At 50.6% G+C, this 19,443-nt stretch overlaps 1 protein-coding gene across 5 annotated transcripts in view; it reads right to left on the reverse strand.

Annotated features, from left to right (window-relative positions):
• HYDIN (HYDIN axonemal central pair apparatus protein) overlaps window positions 1–19,443 on the reverse strand; it is a 382,125-nt gene that overhangs the window by 88,994 nt on the left and 273,688 nt on the right. For all 5 annotated transcript variants that reach the window (XM_050922316.1, XM_050922315.1, XM_050922318.1 and 2 more), the window contains exons 39-47: window positions 18,487–18,657; window positions 13,181–13,354; window positions 11,054–11,289; window positions 8,395–8,532; window positions 7,747–7,930; window positions 5,550–5,691; window positions 4,156–4,324; window positions 2,594–3,268; window positions 374–589 (exon numbers count right to left, since the gene is read on the reverse strand). In XM_050922316.1, the coding sequence (XP_050778273.1) occupies window positions 374–589; window positions 2,594–3,268; window positions 4,156–4,324; window positions 5,550–5,691; window positions 7,747–7,930; window positions 8,395–8,532; window positions 11,054–11,289; window positions 13,181–13,354; window positions 18,487–18,657 (2,105 nt within the window). The remainder of the gene's footprint in view (window positions 1–373; window positions 590–2,593; window positions 3,269–4,155; window positions 4,325–5,549; window positions 5,692–7,746; window positions 7,931–8,394; window positions 8,533–11,053; window positions 11,290–13,180; window positions 13,355–18,486; window positions 18,658–19,443) is intronic.

The raw sequence follows: 19,443 nt of genomic DNA on the forward strand, positions 1-19,443 counted from the left end.
GAAAACTGCCTGTGTAGCTGACCGGTTGGAAGTGCCATGGCTCAGCTGGGTGTGAAGTCATGGTAACTGTGTGTGCAAATCAGGTGCACAAGCACTCACACCTTTCAGAAAATCTAGGCCTTAAGGCTTACTATTATTTATTACCACAACACACACGACTCCAGTCAGGGAGCAGGACGCCATTGTGCAGTGCACTATACAAACACGGAGTATGGTTAGAGGCTGATGTCAGTCCAAATCTTCCAAGACACAGGGACATGTCATGTCTCTGCTGCTAATTTCATTTTATGGTCAGGCCTTGCAGCTCACCAGCCTGATCATTCCCATCACCATGGGACCTTCTGCAAAGCAACATTTCCACTTAGCCCTGTACCTTCACCACAGGGACAGCAACAGAAGCATCTGCACTGCCCTCTGCATCCTTCTTTTCCTCATCCATATTTGTATCTTCAGGCACAACGAAGGTGAAATGCTTGAGGGCTTCTCCTGCCACATGAGCCATCCGCTTCTCTGGGTAGGGAATCACGGAGAAAAAGGCGGTCGGAGGGATGGGTGGCCCTGAGGGACCGAGCCCCAAGCCGTCCAGGATCTAAGCCATGAGAGAAAGCCTTTCCTTAATGCCTCATTCATCATTAATAAGGCAGCGAGTCTTTCACAGAGGTCATGGAAGTCATGGATTCTGTGACTTTCTGGGACCTCTGTGATTTCTGCACTGGGCCATGCAGCTGATCCCAGGGTCGCCTCAGCTGCTCAGGTGGCCCCAGGCAGCTGGTCCCAGGTGCTGCCCTGGAGCAGCAGTCCAGGAGCAGCAGCAGTGCCCCAGGCCACCCCCCCCCTCCAGCAGCAGCAGAGGCAGGGCCCCGAGCCAACCCCAACCCAAAGGAGTAGTGACGGGGCCCTGAGCTGCCCCGCACCCTGGGGCACCAGCGACAGGGCCCCAGGTCACATCCTGCCCTGAGCAGCAGCGGTGGCATGCCAGAGGTCCTTCCGCCCCTTCAAATCAGCAGCCACGGGAGCCCCTTCCAGAGCACCTAAGGTTCAGTCAGGCATATTAATATAGTAAAAGTCATGGACAGATCAGGGCCAGGACTTTTTGTTTATTGTCTAGTATCAGAGGGGTAGCCGTGTTAGTCTGGATCTGTAAAAGCAGCAAAGAATCCTGTGGCACCTTATAGACTAACACACGTCTTGGAGCATGAGCTTTTGTGGGTGACCCACGAAAGCTCATGCTCCAAAATGTCTGTTAGTCTATAAGGAGCCACAGGATTCTTTGCTGTTTATTGTCTGTGAGCTGTCCATGACTTTTATTAAAAATACCCGTGACTAAATCATAGCCTTAATCACTAACCTCCAACTCTTTCCTCTCCAAAGAGGAATGGAGTGATAAACTGCCACCCAGGAGACAGGTGTGATAGTGGGTCGTTGCATAAGTGTAGTGGAAAAGCCCCAGAGCATGGCCAGCCTGTGGAAATCCTTCCTGCATGGCTCTGGGAAGAAATCTTTCGCATAGTCAGTTGCCTGGTAAGTTACAGATGTCAGCACTGTGGCACCATGATCCGCCTGGCTCCTGTGTCATTTGCAGCTAACTCTGTGGTGCTGATAATTCCATTAGAAAGGAGGAGCCAGGATGGCAGGACCAGAGAAGAGGAGAGGAGAGAAAAGAGACACATTCAAAGGAAAGAGGATGGCAGGAGAATGAAAAAAGGAGGACTAGGAAGAGGAGGACAAGAAAATGAAAGTGGAAGAACAAAGACGGAGATAGTACTGGATAACACCACTCAGCATTTATTCAGCCTGAGCAGCAAAGAATCCTGTGGCACCTTATAGCCTAACAGACGTTTTGGAGCATGAGCTTTCGTGGGTGAATACCCACTTCGTCAGATGTATTCACCCACGAAAGCTCATGCTCCAAAACGTCTGTTAGTCTATAAGGTGCCACAGGATTCTTTGCTGCTTTTACAGATCCAGACTAACACGGCTACCCCTCTGATACTATTCAGCCTGAGGTGCTTCTCAGGGCTGGTCTACACTAGGGGAGGGGACTGATCTAAGATACGCAACTTCAGCTATGTGAATAGCGTAGCTGAAGTCGAAGTATCTTAGATCGAGTTACCTACTGGAATTGACGTCCGCGGCTCCCCCTGTCGACTCCGCTACCGCCGTTCACGTTGGTGGAGTTCCGGAGTCGACAAGAGCGCGTTCGGGGATCGATATATCGTGTCTAGATGAGACGCGATATATCGATCCCTGAGAAATCGATTGCTACCCGCCGATACGGCCGGTAGTGAAGACGTACCCTCAGACATGCAGCGCTGAACCTTTATTAACAGTGGGAATCATCACCCCCAGTTTACAGCGGGGGAAACCAAGGCAGAAAGAGGCTATGTGATTTGCCCAATCCTGTGAGGTGCTGAGCTCCCTCAACTCCTACCAACTCTCAGCAGGTGCTCAGAATGGAGCCCCCAGCTGCAGAGCCTGGAGCGAACGTATGTAACAAACAGCCTGCCTTAGAGCTTTGCCACTGCAACCCTAGGCTGAGCGCGCTCCGAAGCCCAGTAACACCTGCTCTTGCTCACCATGGACAGTGCTTTACCTGCTCTACTTCTGGCAGCTTGCCACTCTCCAAGATCCTCTTCCCACTGGTGTCCTCTGAGTTCAGTACATGGAAGTCCAAGCATGGCACCCCCACGTCTTTCTTTCCATCCTGGTCTTTGTCTGCTGCATCTGCCCCTTCTCCCTCCAGCCCAGACACCTTAGAGTCCTCCAGGGCCTTTAGCTTTTCCAGGCGCTCCTTCTCGGCTCTCTCTTTTTCCAGCCGCTCTCTCTCAGCTCTCTCCTTCTCCAGCCTTTCCTGGCGCTCCCTTTCCCTGTCCTTCCGGCCCTTGCGGCCAGACGGAGCCTGACGCTGATCTTCTGCTTCATGCTGGGTCTCCTCAAGGCCTGGGGGCGGCAGTTGGACACCCTGCACCCGGTCCCAGAGTGACAAAATCTGGACAATTTCCCTCTGTGCGGCCTCATAGACTTTAAACCTCTGTCTCAAGTTCTTCTCACTGTCACTTACCACCTCCTTTTCCGTTTCCTCCTGCTCTGGGATCGGAGGCGGCATCGGCCCTAGCGGCAGGACGTCTGGCAGAATGAGTTTGCTCCGCTTTTTCTTGTCCTCCTTGTCACATGCCACAGAATCTGGGCGCTCTCTCACAGACACTTTCCTCTCCACCCCTTCGTTCAGTTTGAGGTCTGACCTATTGACAGTGGAGATACTGGCACCCTATGCGGTCAGGATTATGGAAAAGGAAGGGAACATTTTTCAGTACTAACTCATAGCTTGTAAGATTATATTTGTATTACTTCACTGTGCTGGGCACTGCACAGACACAGAACAGAGATGGGCCCTGTCCCGAAGAGATTCCAGTCTAGCTTATTTGATACAGAACCTTCCCACAACAAGTGTGCAAGGGCTATCGCATCCCTGCACAATTATGTCCTCAACATCTCTTAACGGGAAGGCTACTGCATTCTCCTGGGTCTGAGTTCGAGATGCCAGCAATGCGGGTAGTGCTTTGGACAAGCCCAGGTTTCAGACAAAATTACTCTCTCCTGCAGGAGACTTCAATGAAGTCAATGGGACGAGTGTGTGCCCTGCACCTCTGACAATCGGGCCCTAGTGAATGGACAGATCTGGCAGCATACCCTGAATGTAAAGTGATTCTGGCCCTCTCAGTCTATGGCGGGAAGCTGACGGCTGTCCAGTGCTTCCAGCCCAAAGCTGTATGAATCTATGGCTTGCCACAAAGAGCAGATCAGATGCCACCATGCAAAATGAGAAGAAAGGTCAACTCCAACATACCAGGGACTAAAAGCACATGCACTTTCTAGGTCAAAACCAACCAGTGCAATTGCCCCCGGAAATGAACTAGAGGTCAGCGTGGTCTATAGAGACCAGGGGTCCTATGCTGAGCGAGCACAGAGCTGCGCATGAGCTGAAGTTTCCCAACAGCCTTCAGGAACAGACCCTTGTAATATATTCATCACTAGCTGCTGATTCCCTGGCCTGGCAAATCACATGTGATACAAGCTGCTATGGTGCTGGCTTGTGTCCCATGACAGGGTCAGTGCAGAGGCGGTCGTAAACACCTTCATAGCAGAACCACATACCTGTTTGCCTCCCAGCTGGCTTTTCCTTCCCAAGGCCTCATCTTTGTCTTTTCCAGACTCCCTCTTCCACCGTTTGGTTTTCTTCCTCATCTCTTCTTCCTCTCGCAAGCGCTCCAGTTCCTGCTGGTGCCTCTTTTCCTCGAGCTCTCGAGCCAACTTCTCCAGCTCCCTTCAGCAAAGCAGACAGAAAACTCACTCAGCATAAACTCTCAGCTCTGCTGCAGTCCTGGGAAATCTATACTCTTAGAACACCAGTCTGAGCTTGAGGCCTTGCTCCATAGTTCTCAGGCCAAAAGGGACCATCAGATCATCTAGTCTCACCTCCTGTAGTCTGCAGAGCTTCCAGGTCAATAATGCAGCCATTCACTTGGAAGCCCACACAATATATAACTGAGCTCACGTCAATTTAAAAACAAACACATTGATTTTTCTTCTTCTTTTTGGGGAAACAAAATTTGGCCTCAACTGAGGAAAGCACTCAAGTATGTACCTAACTTTAAGCATGACCGTAAGTCCCACTGACTTAAATGGGACTTAAATACATGCTTAAAGTTAAGCATATGCATAAGTGCTCCTACTGAATAAGGATGATTACCTGAATCAGAATCTAATTCTCTATCTCACACTCCTTTGGCTACAGTTAATATTTATGGCCAGTGCCACTATGCATATTAAGTCAATGAGAGGGGTACTATGAAAATAGCAGTGTAAGAACTTATCTACTACGAAAATAACAGCAAACCTGAGCCAGTATAGTTCATATGTGATTTTCAAGGAATAGGAGGAGTTTCTGTGTCTCTAGAAGAGTTACAGTTGAATTTGCAGTGTTGTCCTTAATTTAGGGTTGTTAAAGCACAATAATATGCAGTTTTATCCAACACTTCTCAAAGTGCTTTACACAGGAAGGGCAGTATTATTATCCCCATTTTACAGATGGGGAAACCAAGGCACAGAGAGGGGAAGTCACTTGCCAAGGTCACCCAGCAGCAGAGCCAAGACTAGAACTCAGGTCTCCCAAGTCCCAAGCCAGCACACTATCCTCTGGCCACCAACCTACAAAATGGGTAAAAGCAGGAGAGTCATTTGGTCCTTAAGAGTTTCCTACTATGCAAGAACAGAGTCTCCATCACCTCCTGTGAGCTGCTACTCCCACTTCCTGAACCGCTGAGGAGAAACAGAACTTCCTGCTGCTGCTTCTGAGCTATTCTTCCCACCATCCCATTCACCCATGCTCAGAACCACGACTCCTGCTTGATAAAACCAGACAAACCCACTGAAAAGTGGGTAATGCCAGTGCCTGGTGCAGGAAAAGAAACAACAGACAAGCCCAGAAGTATCCCATGTGGAGGGTGGTGCAGCACTCCCAGGCAGCTATCCAGAGACAATTCACACACCTCTTTTTCCGCTCCCGTAGCGCTTGGAGCAGTTCACTATCAAACTGAATTTTCTGCTCCTCAGTGAGAGCGTCATACTCTTCCTCATCCATCTCCTGGAGACGAGCCTTTTCCCTCGCAATGGCGTCTTTCTGTTCCTGTTCTGTCATACCAAACAGAGAAATGCACCAGCTGAAATCATAGCTCAGTGCTCAGGACAGGCCTTCCCCTGCTGCCAGCTTGTGCAGCGCCCCAGGGTCACACAAAGGTATGTGTCCCTGCTCCGATTAGCAGGCACTGAGTTAGGTGCTGGGGGGGGGGGAAGGCAGGGGGCCTCATACATCTACACTGAAGTGTAAGCCCAGAGCTCAAACTCAGGCTTTACCCCCCGTCCGTCCACACACAAATCACGCTAAACTAGGGCTCAGACCCAGACTCCCAGGACCCCACGGGGTCGAGGGTCCGAGCCTGAGTCAAGCTGGGACCCAGGGTTCAAGCCCTCTTGCTTTGCAGCACAGATGCAGCCCCACTGGGCTTGTTCTTTGGGAATCTGCCAATAGCATCCCAGAATCCCATGGGCCAACTCTCTGTGACCTCCGGACTGTCAAGTTTCCCACAAAGCACCTTGAGCAAAGGGCTCGAGTGACCACGTTTTGGGAGAGCGCTAGGAAGTCTGGGAGATGGGGGCTGGACTGGAGCCCGCATAATGCAGTGTAGGGGCCCAGGGTTCAACAGTTCCTAGCCTGGGGTTACACATGGGTGTAGCTGCTCAAGCTCTAGGTTAACACATCCTGGGTCTGCTGACTTGAATTCTGCCACCCCTGGGCTTGCATTGCAGTGTAGACAGATCCTGTGAGTCCTACAATGCCGGCCCCACTGTATTTTGTGCATTGTGAAGCTGGATCCCGGGGCAGCTTTGGCTCTAAAACTACAGGTGCTATGGGAGAGAGGGCAGCAGGTTCTACCCATATAACTATGTGAATGGGATGTCCCACGAGACCCAGCCTCAGCAGGAACCCAAAGAATCCACAGACCTACTTGATGGCCCTAATGCAAGCAGCATAGCTACCCCAAAAACAGAGCTAGAACTCAGATTCGTCCCAGGCACCTGGACTGTGCCGATCTCTTCCATGAGAATTTCTCTTCCCCATTCCAACTGCCAGTGTCCTCAGCACACTAGGGGGCTCTGAGTATACGCCCCTAAAAACAGCTCCCCTGTTAGGCTTAGCAGCCCTTTGACTCCTGGAAGCCAGTCCACCTACACCCTGTTTCCCTGCCAGTCTCTCTGCCAGGCCTGCGCTGCTCCGCCCACTAGCTGCCTGACAGTGACTGCCCAGAATCTGCTACCAGCTGCCAGGACAGCCTTCCACCGGTGAAGCTAGATCTTTTCTTTCAAACAAAGCTGTAACTCTTCTGTGTCTCTGCCCAAGGATAAACACCCTTTCAAGTGCTATTTAAAAACATGTGACTATAGGTGTGAAAAGCTGCAGTAACTCCTGTGAAATGACCAAAAAGAGGGATCCTGGTGTTTAGCTTGTATTGCTTCCTAGATATGGTGATAGGCACTCTAGAAATTAGGACTGGTCAAAAAATTTCCGTTGAAACTGTTCTTCAATGGAAAACTGGGTTTAGGACTAACCAAAACATTCTGAGAAAAGTGTCTGCTTTCTGCAGGAAATTTCAATTTTTGTCAAAAACCCAAATGCCCAAACATGGAAATATTTCAGTTTGTATATTCTGCCACAGTGCTTCATGGGAGTTGTACCTTGGTTACCGTGTGTCCCCATTTGCCTTTAAGGGACAGGATCCTGAACTGGACTGCATCTCCCATTACGCACCACATCCAGGGATACCCGCGATGCACTGCCTCCCTTCTCCAAAAGGAGAGATTGTGATGCATCATGGGAGATGAAGTCTGACAGTGACCCTGGCCTGTAAATGAGAACAGGAGCACAAGACACCTGAGCTACAACTCCAATGAGGTTACACAGTAACAATTCCAAATTGAAATATTCTGGTATCTGAATTTTCACCCCACAAAAAATCAAAATTTTCTGTTGAAAATGCAGATGAAATTGTTTTTTTTGTTTTGGTGAAAATTTTCTGAGGTGGAAAAATCCCCCCAGTTTTCTGACCGCTGATATTAGAACTGCCCAGACAGACATACAGATGTGTAGAGGTGTGAGTGTCAGGGGGTTCAGAGAAGAATCCTTCTCACCTTCCTGCTCTTTCTTGGCCTTCTCCCTAGCCTTCATGGCAGCATAATCCTGGAACAGGTTCACCATGTAGATGTAACGCCGGTTGTTGATTGCTTTGAGCAGGCAAAGGAGAGCAGAAGGCATATTGCGGGCAAAGAGTGTCTCTAGTCCATCAAACACCACTCCCCGATAGCAGTCACTCAGCTGTGAATGTGGAACACAAAGGGCATAAATCCATCCTAATGAGTACACAGTATTGTCAACAGCAAATAAAACTGCTCTGATGTAAAAACGTATTAGCAAGCACTATCCCCAATTATCTGAAATAGTCACAGATTCCAAGGCCTGAAAGGACCACTCTGATCACCTCCTCTAACCTCCTGCACAGGCCAGAGAAGCTCACCCACTGACTCCGCCATCAAGTTAAAAATTTCTGGTTGAGCTAGAGCAGAACAGCAGCACATCTCCACCCGTTTTGATTTTCTCTGCATATTTCTTTCTCTCTATGCCCCTTACTGCCCTGGCCTGTCTCTCCATTGCCTTAACCTATCATTTAAATCAAACCTTGACAACACCACATTCCCCATCCCTTCACACAAACATCCTCACCCAATACACTAAGCTTCCTGACCAGCATTTCCTTCTACCCAGGTGAGCACCTGCCATACCTGCAACCTCTCTGAAAGGATCTCCACCAGTAGCTCCTCGGGAAGCATGCAGCTCATCAGGCCCGATTCTCCTGCCATGCTGGCACTGACGCTGAGCCGTCGCTGGACAGGAGCACTGGGAATAGGGCTGGGAGGAACCTGCAGCATTCACCACCCCAAGGAAAAAAATGCTTCAGAAAAACCCATATAATTCCTCTGGAGATCAAGCTCATTTCTTCTGCCCACCACATCAGCCCCTTCACCCTACCAGCTAAGACTGCGGTCACATGCCAATGGTGCAGCTTAGCCCAGAAGTCATAGGACTGGAAGGCTCCTCAGGAGGTCATCAAGCTCAGCCCTCTGTGCTGAGGTAGGACCAAGGAAAACTTAGACCAGTCCTGGCAGGTGTTTGTCCAGCCTGTTCTTAAAAACAAGAATGCTGGGGATTGTACGCCCTCTGAGTCTGACAGCGACTCACTGGTAACTATACTTGGAGTACAGCCTTCCAACCAGTTGAGCACCCACTTCCCTCCAGGCTTAGTGTTGTGAGTTCTCGAGTTGTGAGGCTGCTGCTCAGTCCATGGCCATGGGAAGGGAGCTCAGGACAGGAGGAATTTTCTTCCCATGAGTAGGCAAGGGCTAGGGACAACCGCAGTCCTGCAGTCTGGGGGAGTGTGGGGACTGCTCCCTCACTGGGGGCAGCACACACCTGCTAGGACAGCAAAGAGGAGGTGGAACTGCTCCACCCCCGCACTTTGGCAGGGCATGGAGCAGGAGGAGGCTGCCCTGTTCCACAGAAGGGGGCAGCATGCCCATTCCCACTGGGTCTGGGAGCTGTGTGAAGGAAGCAGGCTGATGAAGTTCCTTAATACTGACCCTAACACAGTGGGACTCAGACGGCCTCCTGGCTGCGCTGGTTGTGGATACCCGAGACCCTCTATTACTGTGTCTACACTAGAAACGTGAGCCGGTTTAATAGAATCATAGAATGTCAGGGTTGGAAGGAACCTCAGGAGGTCATCTAGTCCAACTCCTGCTCAAAGCAGGATCAATCCCCTGACAGATTTTTGCCCCAGATCCCGAAATGGCCCCCTCAAGGAGCCAATAAGGTCAGTTAGGGGCATGATTCTTTAGGACATTTTCAAACTGGAAGGACGTTATACTGGCTAAAATGTGCTTTTGCTGGCGTAGCTTATTTTGTTCAGAGGACTAGTATGAGCTATACTGGCTTAGCTGCTAAGCTGAGTCCCCACGAGGGGGATTTGCCACGTAGCCATATCAGTACAGCATTCCCTTGCTAGTGTAGGCTAGGCCCTTTTCCTTAAGCTCTCTCAGGAGCCAGATCAGGCATTTTTTTTATGTCTCACCCTACATATTTATTAACAAAAAGGCAGGTACTACCACCTGTGTAGGATGTCTGTACCCAGGGTACTGGACTGGGACACTGGAGACCTGGGCCTAGTCCTCATTCTCCCACTAATTTGCCATGTCACCTTGGGCAAGACACGTAGAGACACATTTTCAATAGGGCCCTCTCATTTTGGGTGCTTTGGTTTGGCCCAACTGTCAGAGTGGCTGGCCCTCCAAAGGGGTCAGGCACCCAGCTCCACAAGAGGGAATGACTGATGCACCTTTGGTTAACCTGAGTGCACTTAACTGTTGAGTAATAGGGAAAATGTCTGCGACTCTCAGAGCCCAGGTCTACAGACTGAGGCTGCCGGGGCTCTGTGTCCCTCAGACCTGAACTTTAGCGCTACTTAGCACGCACTGCCCACTCTGACTTCACTGGCATGGTGGGTGCTCAGGCCCCAGGTGTCCAGAGCTGAGCACTCAAAAATGGTGGCAACGAAAATTAGAGGCCACACTTGAAAACTTGGACTTTCAAACTTCTCTGAGCCTCAGTTACTCCGGCTATAAAAGCTGAGCAGGACAACGCTGACACCTCACTACGCTAACACACAGAACACACTGAGCCAGATCCGCACCAAACTCTTCAGGACGTGTGTGCACATTGCTGGCGCTTAACAAACAACTAACCCCCATCAAACCCTTGGAGATGCACCTCAGCCCTCACTCCTAGCACAAGAGACTGCCCAGCCCCAGGTCTCTCGAGTAGCTAACTTTGCCTAATTCAATAGTGCTTTATCACATGGACTAAGCCCACTAGAGACTAGAACAGGGATAGGCAACCTATGGCATGTGTGCCGAAGGCGGCACGTGAGCTGATTTTCAGTGGCACTCACACTGCCTGGGGCCTGGCCACCGGTCCGGGGGGCTCTGCATTTTAATTTAATTTTAAATGAAGCTTTTAAAATATTTTTAAAACCTTATTTACTTTACATACAACACTAGTTTAGTTATGTATTATAAACTTATAGAAAAAGACCTTCTAAAAACGTTAAAACGTATTACTGGTACACGAAACCTTAAATCAGAGTGAATAAATGAAGACTCGGCACAGCACTTCTGAAAGGTTGCCAACCCCTGGTCTAGAACAAGACCACCAGGCTTATTTTTACTTGTGAGCACACAGGTCAAAACCCTAAGTCAGCAGAGATGAAAGCCCAGTGCAGTAACCCACTGGGCCAGTGTAGCCCCAGTGCAGGAGTCAGTTTCTCACACATTGTTAGAAGAGTGGTGGAATAATCTCATCTGTTTACTGATGTGAATTGTCTCTCACCTGTGATCCTGTTTGATCTGACTGGTGCTGCTGTTTCTGTGCCTGCGAGGCATGGCCTTCTGACTTCCCCCTGCCTGTTGCTGCGCTGCCCCTGTAGCCCTTGGAGGTGATGGACTGTGGCCCGGTTTTGGTCTCAGAGCTTGGCTGGCTAACCTCTGTGGTATGCTTGGCCAAAGCCTCAACACTCAGTCTTGTGCTCAGAGCTGTCTGTCCCGCAGAGCCCTCAGAAGACTGACCTGCAAGGATGAAAGAGGAGTTCAGCCTCAGGGGGAGAAGGGGCAAATCACATCCAATCCGCAGAAGACTGGCTGCAGCAGTTAGCGTTCCTCGAACTGCCAGGGATGAACATGCTTCTTCATCCAAGTCACTGAAGCTGAACCTGCTGGCATCCTGCCTCTGCCTGCCAGCGGAGCTGATCAGACACATGGGGGAGCATGCCACACTCTCCCAAAGGACCCTCCCCGGGAGTTTGGAGCTCCAGAATGGATTAGGCCATTCAGGCACAAGCTGGCCATTAGCACCAGGGGTCATATCTGATTGCACAGAACACACATTCCTGCCTACGTTTCTGTCATTGTCGAGGTAAAGTGCAAAGGAGGATACATGGGTTCTATGGCCAGAGACTTTTAGTTCTCAAATGCTATGGTGACAGACAGTTATAAAAGCCTGTGTAGAGAGAGAAATACTAATGTCGAACAAATAAATGAACGATCCTCTGTCAGACTGTCACTGACTCCAGCGAGACCAGGACTCAGTTGCAAGTGGCTCTGTCATTCATGGTTTGTCCAGGGAGATGGACAGCAGAACAGGAAAATCCAAATCCACACCCCTTCCCCTACTGCACCATGAGGAGCAGAACCCAGGGTAGAGAGGGATTAACGTGACTATTTCATAGAACTGAACCACTCATCCTTCTGCCCCACGAAGCAAGGAACAGAGCCCAGTGCTCCACCAAGTGAACAGGAGATGAGCCCCAGAGCACACATAAAGGCCTTTCACAGCTGCTGGCGCTGCTCGTGCTGTATCTGTTCCAAGGGGAACCGTGAGGCTTTGTTCTCCAGGGCTGTCAATGCAGCACCTCTTGCCTGCACCATGTTTGGGCACAAAAACTGTTGGGAAAATCATTCCTATTAACCCTCTCTAGCCTGGGGGTCTCCTTGTCCCTCTGCTTGGGATTTCAGTCCTCAAAGCAGGACCCCATGAGGGTGAGCAAAACCCTCAGGCTGCCATCTCCAAGCTTGCTAGTGTGCACAGCTCACCAGGTCCCAGGGGTAATGGCACAGGACCTAAGAGCAGGAGTCTAACTGAGAGAATTTGCAGGAGCAACTTCTCTGCACAAAACCTTCAAAGATGTGAAATGAAACCATTCGTATTTTTTTGTAACTCGCTGTATAACTGACCTGGGGATTATGTTTCACACACCCCATGCTCATTAAATCACTATCTTTTCAAGCCAATCATTTTGGATCTTAATGGGCACTGCAGGGGACTTCAACTTCAGCAACAAGATATCATGAAAAGCATTTCTCGACGATCATAGCAGGAAGCCTGGGCAGACTGGCTGTAACCACCCATGAATTAGGGCAATCTCTTAGAAAAGCACCAGAGTGTTTTACCTCTAGTATGAAAAGGAATACATCCAGAGCATTACAATGGAATGACATGCCTAGGTTCTAACATCAGAGACAGAGAGATTTTTAACAGGCAAGAGCCATTATAGACTGCAAGTTGGACTTTGCATTACTGGGGATTCTGCATCTCTGAACCCTCATATTCTTCTTGATTTCAAGGCTAGAAATCCATTATTGTCCAGCATTACGGCTATTCAACTAGAGTGGTAATCTAACTGCAAACTGAGAAGATCACTTTACGCTCCAGCTTCTACCGTCTGTGGAGCTCCCCATGGGATTTCATACCCAGATGCATCAAAGCTCTCTCCACCCATCCCCGAGGTTACCAAGAGCCCCTGTGGGTTGCTGAAAAGTCTTCATGACAATGCACTAGAGGGAGAAAATGAATGGAGGGGATGGCAAGACCCTATGATCGAAATGGTGCTGGGGTCATGCCCAGCGTTTCTGTGCAGCACGGCTGTCCAGCCTTTGTGCTGCTGAAGGTCTGAGCTCTTACCAGCTTCCTCTGACTCCCGATGTGCCTGCTCAATGGCAGCCCTGATGCACAGCTCCCGTGCGCGAAGCCCCGCAGAACTGCTCCTGTCGGAGAGGGCTTCCAGCACCACAGCGTCGATGGATAGGCAGGCAGCACTGTAGTGTTTGGCCAAGGTGACAGCTGCAGTTGTCTTTCCTTTACAGAAAGGGAAGTCTCTGATGAAATTCATGTGTGGTGCATCTTTATCTAGACATTGTATGAGAAAGTGCTTTGAAATGGCCTGGTGTGGGATTTGTAACCCCTGTGAATAGCAGAGCAATTGTCACTTTAAAAAGAATGGCCAGTGATGCCAGTGATGAGATGGACATTATGGGTATGGGCATAAATCTAATCTATCTCACACTGGTTATGAAAGGGGATGAATTTGGCCCACTAACTTCAATGGAGTTACATCAGGGATGAGTTTGGCTCAGGGCACCAAACTAACAGGTAGTTAAAGGCAGCGCAAATCCCACTGATTCCTCCATATAAACAGCAGCATCAGTCACACATCGGAGCCAGGCTGGTAAGAAAAGCAGTGTTAGTGGTTAAGTGATATAGCTAGCACCGTTTTTGGCACTGAATAGTGTGCAAATAAAACTGTTACTAACCTTTCCATAACTGTTGTTCTCTGAGAGGTATTGCACATGTCCATTCTGATTTGGGGGTGTGCGTGCCCGGAACACAGGTATCGGAATTTTTTTCCCCTACTGGTATCCGTCAGGTTGGCTCTGGTGCCCCCTGGTGGCCCATGCACCTCAGTTTCTTCTTACCAGCCACACCGAGAACGGGGCCGGTGGGTCAGTCTTGGAATGGACAGGTGCAACACATCTCGAAGAACAACAGTTACAGAAAGGCTAGTAACCATTTTTTCTTCTTCAGGTGTTTGCACATGTCCATTCAAATTGGTCTCGGAGTTCAAGGGCAAGCCGACTGTAGCATCGCTTGGCCAAGCTGCGCATCGTCTCTGGCCTGTTGAGTAATGACACAGTGTGTAGAAAAAGTATGTGCCGAGGACCAGGTTGCTGCCCTACAGATATCTTGAATAAGGACTTGGGCCAGGAAAGCCACCGCTGAGGCCTGGGACCCCGTAGAATGAGCAGTCAGGTTTGAGAGACAGGGAATGCCTGCAAGGTCGTAACACGCTTTGATACAGGACGTTATCCACAACGAGATTCTTTGAGCCAAATGGGGAGCCCCTTCATCCTTTTGACTATCGCTATGAAGAGTTAACGGAGACTTACAAAATGGTTTGATCCTTTCGATATAAAAAGCCAGGGCTCGTCTAACGTCCAAGGAGTGCAAGTGTTGTTCCTCCCCATTTGCATGCAGTTTAGTGTAAAAAATTGTTAGAAAAATGGGCTGGTTGCAGTGAAACTGGAACATCACCTTGGGAAGGAAACTCGGGTGTGGGAGTAACTGCACCTTGTCCTCAAAGAAGATTGTACAAAGAGGCTCTGCTGTGAGGGCTTGGATCTCCGACACTCTCCTGGTCGAGGTGACTGCCACTAGAAACGCCACCTTCCAAGACAAGTGCAGCAGTGAACATGTTGCTAGTGGCTTGAATGGTGGCCCCGTCAATTTCAAAAGGATAAGATTCAGATCCCGGGGGGGAATGGATCTCTTATCTGTGGGAATATCCTCTCTATGCCTTTAAGGAAGCGAATTACCATCTCATGTGAGAAGACTCACCAGGGCCGCCCAGAGGATTCAGGGGGCCTGGGGTCTTCAGCAGCGGGGCAGTAATTCAGTGGTGGGGGGCCCCCGCTTCAGCGGTAATTTGGCAGCGGAGGGGTCCTTCCACTCCAGGACCCATTGCCAAAGTGCCCCAAAGACCCACGGCGGGGGCCCCCTGCCACCAAATTGCTGCCGAAGACCTGGCACTTTGGCAGTGGGTCCCGCTTTGGTGGTAATTTGGCAGTGGGGGGTCTTTCCACCCCTGAGTGGAAGGACCCCCACTGCCGAATTGCTGCTGAAGACCCAGAGCAGAAGCAGCTCCGGAGGCCCAGGCCCCACGAGAGTTTTCTGGGGCCCCTGCAGCAAGTGAAGGACCCCGCTCCGGGGGCCCCAAAAATCTCTTGTGGGGGCCCCTGAGGGGCCTGGGGCAAATTGCCCCACTTGCTCCCCCCTCTGTGCCACCCTGAGATCACCTACTGTCTATTTTCAGGTGGAATGCTGAGATGGCTGCCAGGTGGACCTTGACTGAGGAGAGGGCAAGGCCCTGCTCCTTCAGAGATAGGAGGTAGTCCAAGATGAGCTGTAGTGAAGCCTCCAGTATTTAAAGCTGTGGAGCCTCGCATCAGTTTGCTTTGAAAGGAGCGAAGGGCTTTCAAAGGGCAAGTCCTGCAAAGTCTGCTGAACCTCCTGCAGGAGCCAGGATGTCTGTAAGCATGAGCTTCTGAGCCGCAGAATCAGCCGCATCCAGGCTGCTTGCAGGGAGGCTCCGACAACTGACTTGCCCTCATCCACAAGAACTCCTGCTGATTGTCCTGTGGGAGTTTGTCTTTAAATCTGTTCATAGTCTCCCACATATTAAAATCACAGTGACCCAGCAGAGCCTGCTGGTTTGCTATGCAAAGTTGAAGACCTCCCGTTGAATATGCTTTCCTCCCAAGCAGGTCCAACTTTTGGAGGTCTTTTGCCCTTGATGTATGTCCCGTCTGGCCCTGATGGTCCCTCTCATTCATGGTTGCCACCATGAGTGACCCAGGGGGAGGGGGAGAAAATAAATTCAGAGCCCTGGGCAGGCACAAAGTATTTCTGCTCAGTTCTCTTGGCAGTGGGTGGGAGGGAGGCTGGGGTCTGCCAGAGGACCTTGATGGGTTTCATAATTGCCTCGTGCAGTGGAAGATGACTCTTGCGGGTGTTGTTGCTGCCAGGAAGTCCAAGAAGCCTTGGAATGGTTACTTGATGGCCTTTGCCTGTAAGCCCAGATTGGAGGCCACCGACTTCAGCCCTTAAATTGTCCGGAGAAGGAGACAACCCCTTTGACACCACTTCTTCCTCTGGTGAAGAAGAGGAAAGGGCATGAAAAGCTGTCCCCACCTCCAGCTCTTCCTCTGCCTGGGGAACCTGTGCCTGCTGATTGGCACTGACTTTGGTACCGGATTGTGCTCCAGGTTCAGTATTGGATTGTGTGCTGAGTCCAGTGACCAGCTTGGTACCGGAGCCGGACCTCTGCATGTGTACCAGGTGATGCTTCCGGGGTCACTCGGTGCAGCATCAGCGGTGCCCTACTCTCTTAGATGACCGAGTAGGAGCATCACTTTGACTCAGGGGGAACCCCCAGGGTTCCAGAAAGGCCACTGCATGGGAATCGATCCCCATGGATCCAGGGGCCAGGCGCTCTGTGACAACATTGCACCTGAAGCTCCCAGGGTCACCAATGGTCATGGGGAGTGGAGTCCGTAGCGCCGACAGTGCCGTCGGTGCATGGAACAAGGTCCCAAGTCCAACCTTGAAGAGGACCAGGAACGACGAGGAGCAGGGAGACCATGGTGGTGCCAATCCTCCTGGTGCTGGGGAACAGTGCCGCAGCGATGTCGCAGATGAAGCGATTGGGATAGGCTTGCCCATGGAAAGTGGTCTCAGCACTGGTCTGGAACTAGTGGAGATCTCCATGCCACCGGGTGGTGCCAGAGGTGCTGCATCTTGGCTTCCAGGTGATCCTGGTATTGGCAGAGTCAATAAGTGTCTCTCCGCTAGCGTGGAAGAAACTGCAAATTGGGCAGCATGGTGCTGCAGGTGGTGTTGCTCCCTTTGCGGGATTTGCGATACCGGTGTCGCTGTTGGGAGCAGTGGTTGTTGCCGTGCCAGAGAGGGAGAGTGGCCGGCCCCAGGGCTTGCTTTATCTTGTTCTCCTTTCGTGCTTCCCTCTGGTGCTGGCGAATTACTCTTTTCATGGTGTCTATGATGCCTCTACTATATCAGCCACAGGTGCATTATGCACCAGAGCAGATGTGTTCCATGCCAAGTTGGATCTCAGCTCTGAGGTCAGTCTTAGCACTGCCTCCATTTGAGTCTCGCTGCCTGGTCCTTTTGCATGTGGGGTTTAAACTCCTGACAGATTTGGCAGCAGTCTGGCCTATGGCCCTCCCCTAAGTACTCAAGGCAGCTCAAGTGTGGGTCACAGGCAGAACACACCTTGAACTACAGTGACTGAGGCATGCCCTGATACCAGGGCCAGAGGAGGGTGGGACCTCCTTTCCAAACGTGGAGAAGTGTCTTACTATAACACACTAAAACTTACTAAAATTAATCTAACTCATTACAACTATTTACAACTAGATGAAGAGAAAACCACGATAATGTTTTGCCAAGGGAGAGGGGAGTTTCAATAGCCATCACAAGCAATAAGAAGGAACTGAGGAGCATGGGCTCAGCAAGCCCCTTATAACGGCACTATGAGCATGCAGCACCAGCGGGCACCAGAGCCAACCCGACGGATACCACTGGGGAAAATATTCCTGGCAGCTATGCTCGGGCATGCACCCACCCAAATCGGAATGGACATGTGCAAGCACTCGAAGAACTAGAGTAACTTACACACAAGGCTATGAAAGATAGGAAGGTCTGGGAAAATGATGACCCTTAGAGCATTACACAAAGCACCAGGGGAGGCTTTATCTCTAGCCTTCCACTAGCCGCTTTTCCTGTACATGCCTAGCTTCTTTCCCCATGTCAGTGACCCCTGTTTTGCACACCCATGGAATGCCAAATCCGTGCATCACCATTTACACCTCTCTTCAGATCAGCTGCACTGAGATGTCTTTCCCCACTAGATGGGGTGTAGTTTGTTCTCACCAAGCTGGTTCTGATACAAATTGGGGCAAAGGGTGTTTGTTTGTTTGTTTTTTGAAAGGAAAATTCAAAGTGCACTCAGGCATAATCCTCCCCAGCTCCCTTCCCCAAAGATGGGGCCCTCCACTTCCAGGGTTTGGAGCTGCCATGTCTGCTCCACTGCAGCCTAGTGTCTGCCAAACAAATTCTCCTCCCACATATACTGGTGTAATCACAACTAACTCCATTGATGCGAATGGTGTTATGCTAATGTCAGATGGGGTAACTGAGGGGAGACTCAGGCCCCCTATCTCAGAGTGGGACTTCTATTTTCTCCATCTCAGGCCCAGCTACCACCAGTTTGGATCTTAGTCTCCTACCCAGCTCCAGGCCACGTGGTGAAGACGCTCCAGCAATGACAAATTTTTTTGGATTAACTGAGATAATTTTCCCTGCCTTTCCCTTCCTCCCGCACCATCCTCCCAGCCAGAAGAGAACAGTCTCTGCACCTGTAAGGGGAGCGCCATGGATTATGATGACAATGCCTCTGCGGTTCTTGGCTGCACGACCTTCTGGAGAGATATCGATGCCAAGGTGGCGTGCAATGGCTCTGGAGACGGGGTTGTTGTCTAGTTCTCCAACAGCCTCCTTGCAGCTGCCATCAGTGCTTCGCTGACACTCTACCACAGAGAAACAAGGGGTCAGATGACTCTTTCAGATGCCAGTGTCTCAGAGAATCCTTCCCCGTTCCCTGACAGTGCACTCAGCGCTTTGGGAAAGTCCTCAGGAAAAGGACACTCGCCAAGTGGGGACAACAAGGCCTCAATCCTGCCTTCAGCTAAGGGTGCTCAGACATTCCTGGGTGCTCCCTGGTGTCCTCTCAGAACATCGTCTCACTGCTGTAAGTGTCCCAGCTGCTGGAAGGTAAGTGAACAGGGCGACAGAGTGGGGAACGAACAGCCAGTCTGTCGGCCATAAAGAAGCTAAACGAACAGCCAGTCTGTCACACCCCAATGTATCCCCCCACTCTCCACCAGCACTCCAGGAAATGACATCACACGGCCTGCCTGGCAGCACCTGTGGGTTTGATCCCAGGGGGTATGAAGTATAATTACCAGGCACATAGCAACAGACATTTAATGCACTCACAGCTCTGGGGACTGAAGGTGTGGACCAAGCAAATCATTTGCTAGGGGAGTCAGACTGCTGAGGCCCTGCAGGTATCCTCTGCAGTTTAATGATCTCCAGCAGAGAGCTGTTTTCCTCTTCTGCTCAGTCAAATGGTTAAGAAAACACAATACAGGGACATTTGACTGTGAAGATTATTTTCATGGCCCTTCTATGAATCGACTGCAGTGTTTGAAAACAATCATTTGCTTCTTTACAGCTCCCAGCTTCTCCAGTTACCAGCCCACTGAGTGCTGCACACCTCAGCTCCTGACACTGTAAGCAGCTGCCACACACAT

This window comes from Gopherus flavomarginatus, chromosome 14 (assembly GCF_025201925.1).
Source record: "Gopherus flavomarginatus isolate rGopFla2 chromosome 14, rGopFla2.mat.asm, whole genome shotgun sequence".
Classification (NCBI taxonomy): domain Eukaryota; kingdom Metazoa; phylum Chordata; order Testudines; family Testudinidae; genus Gopherus; species Gopherus flavomarginatus.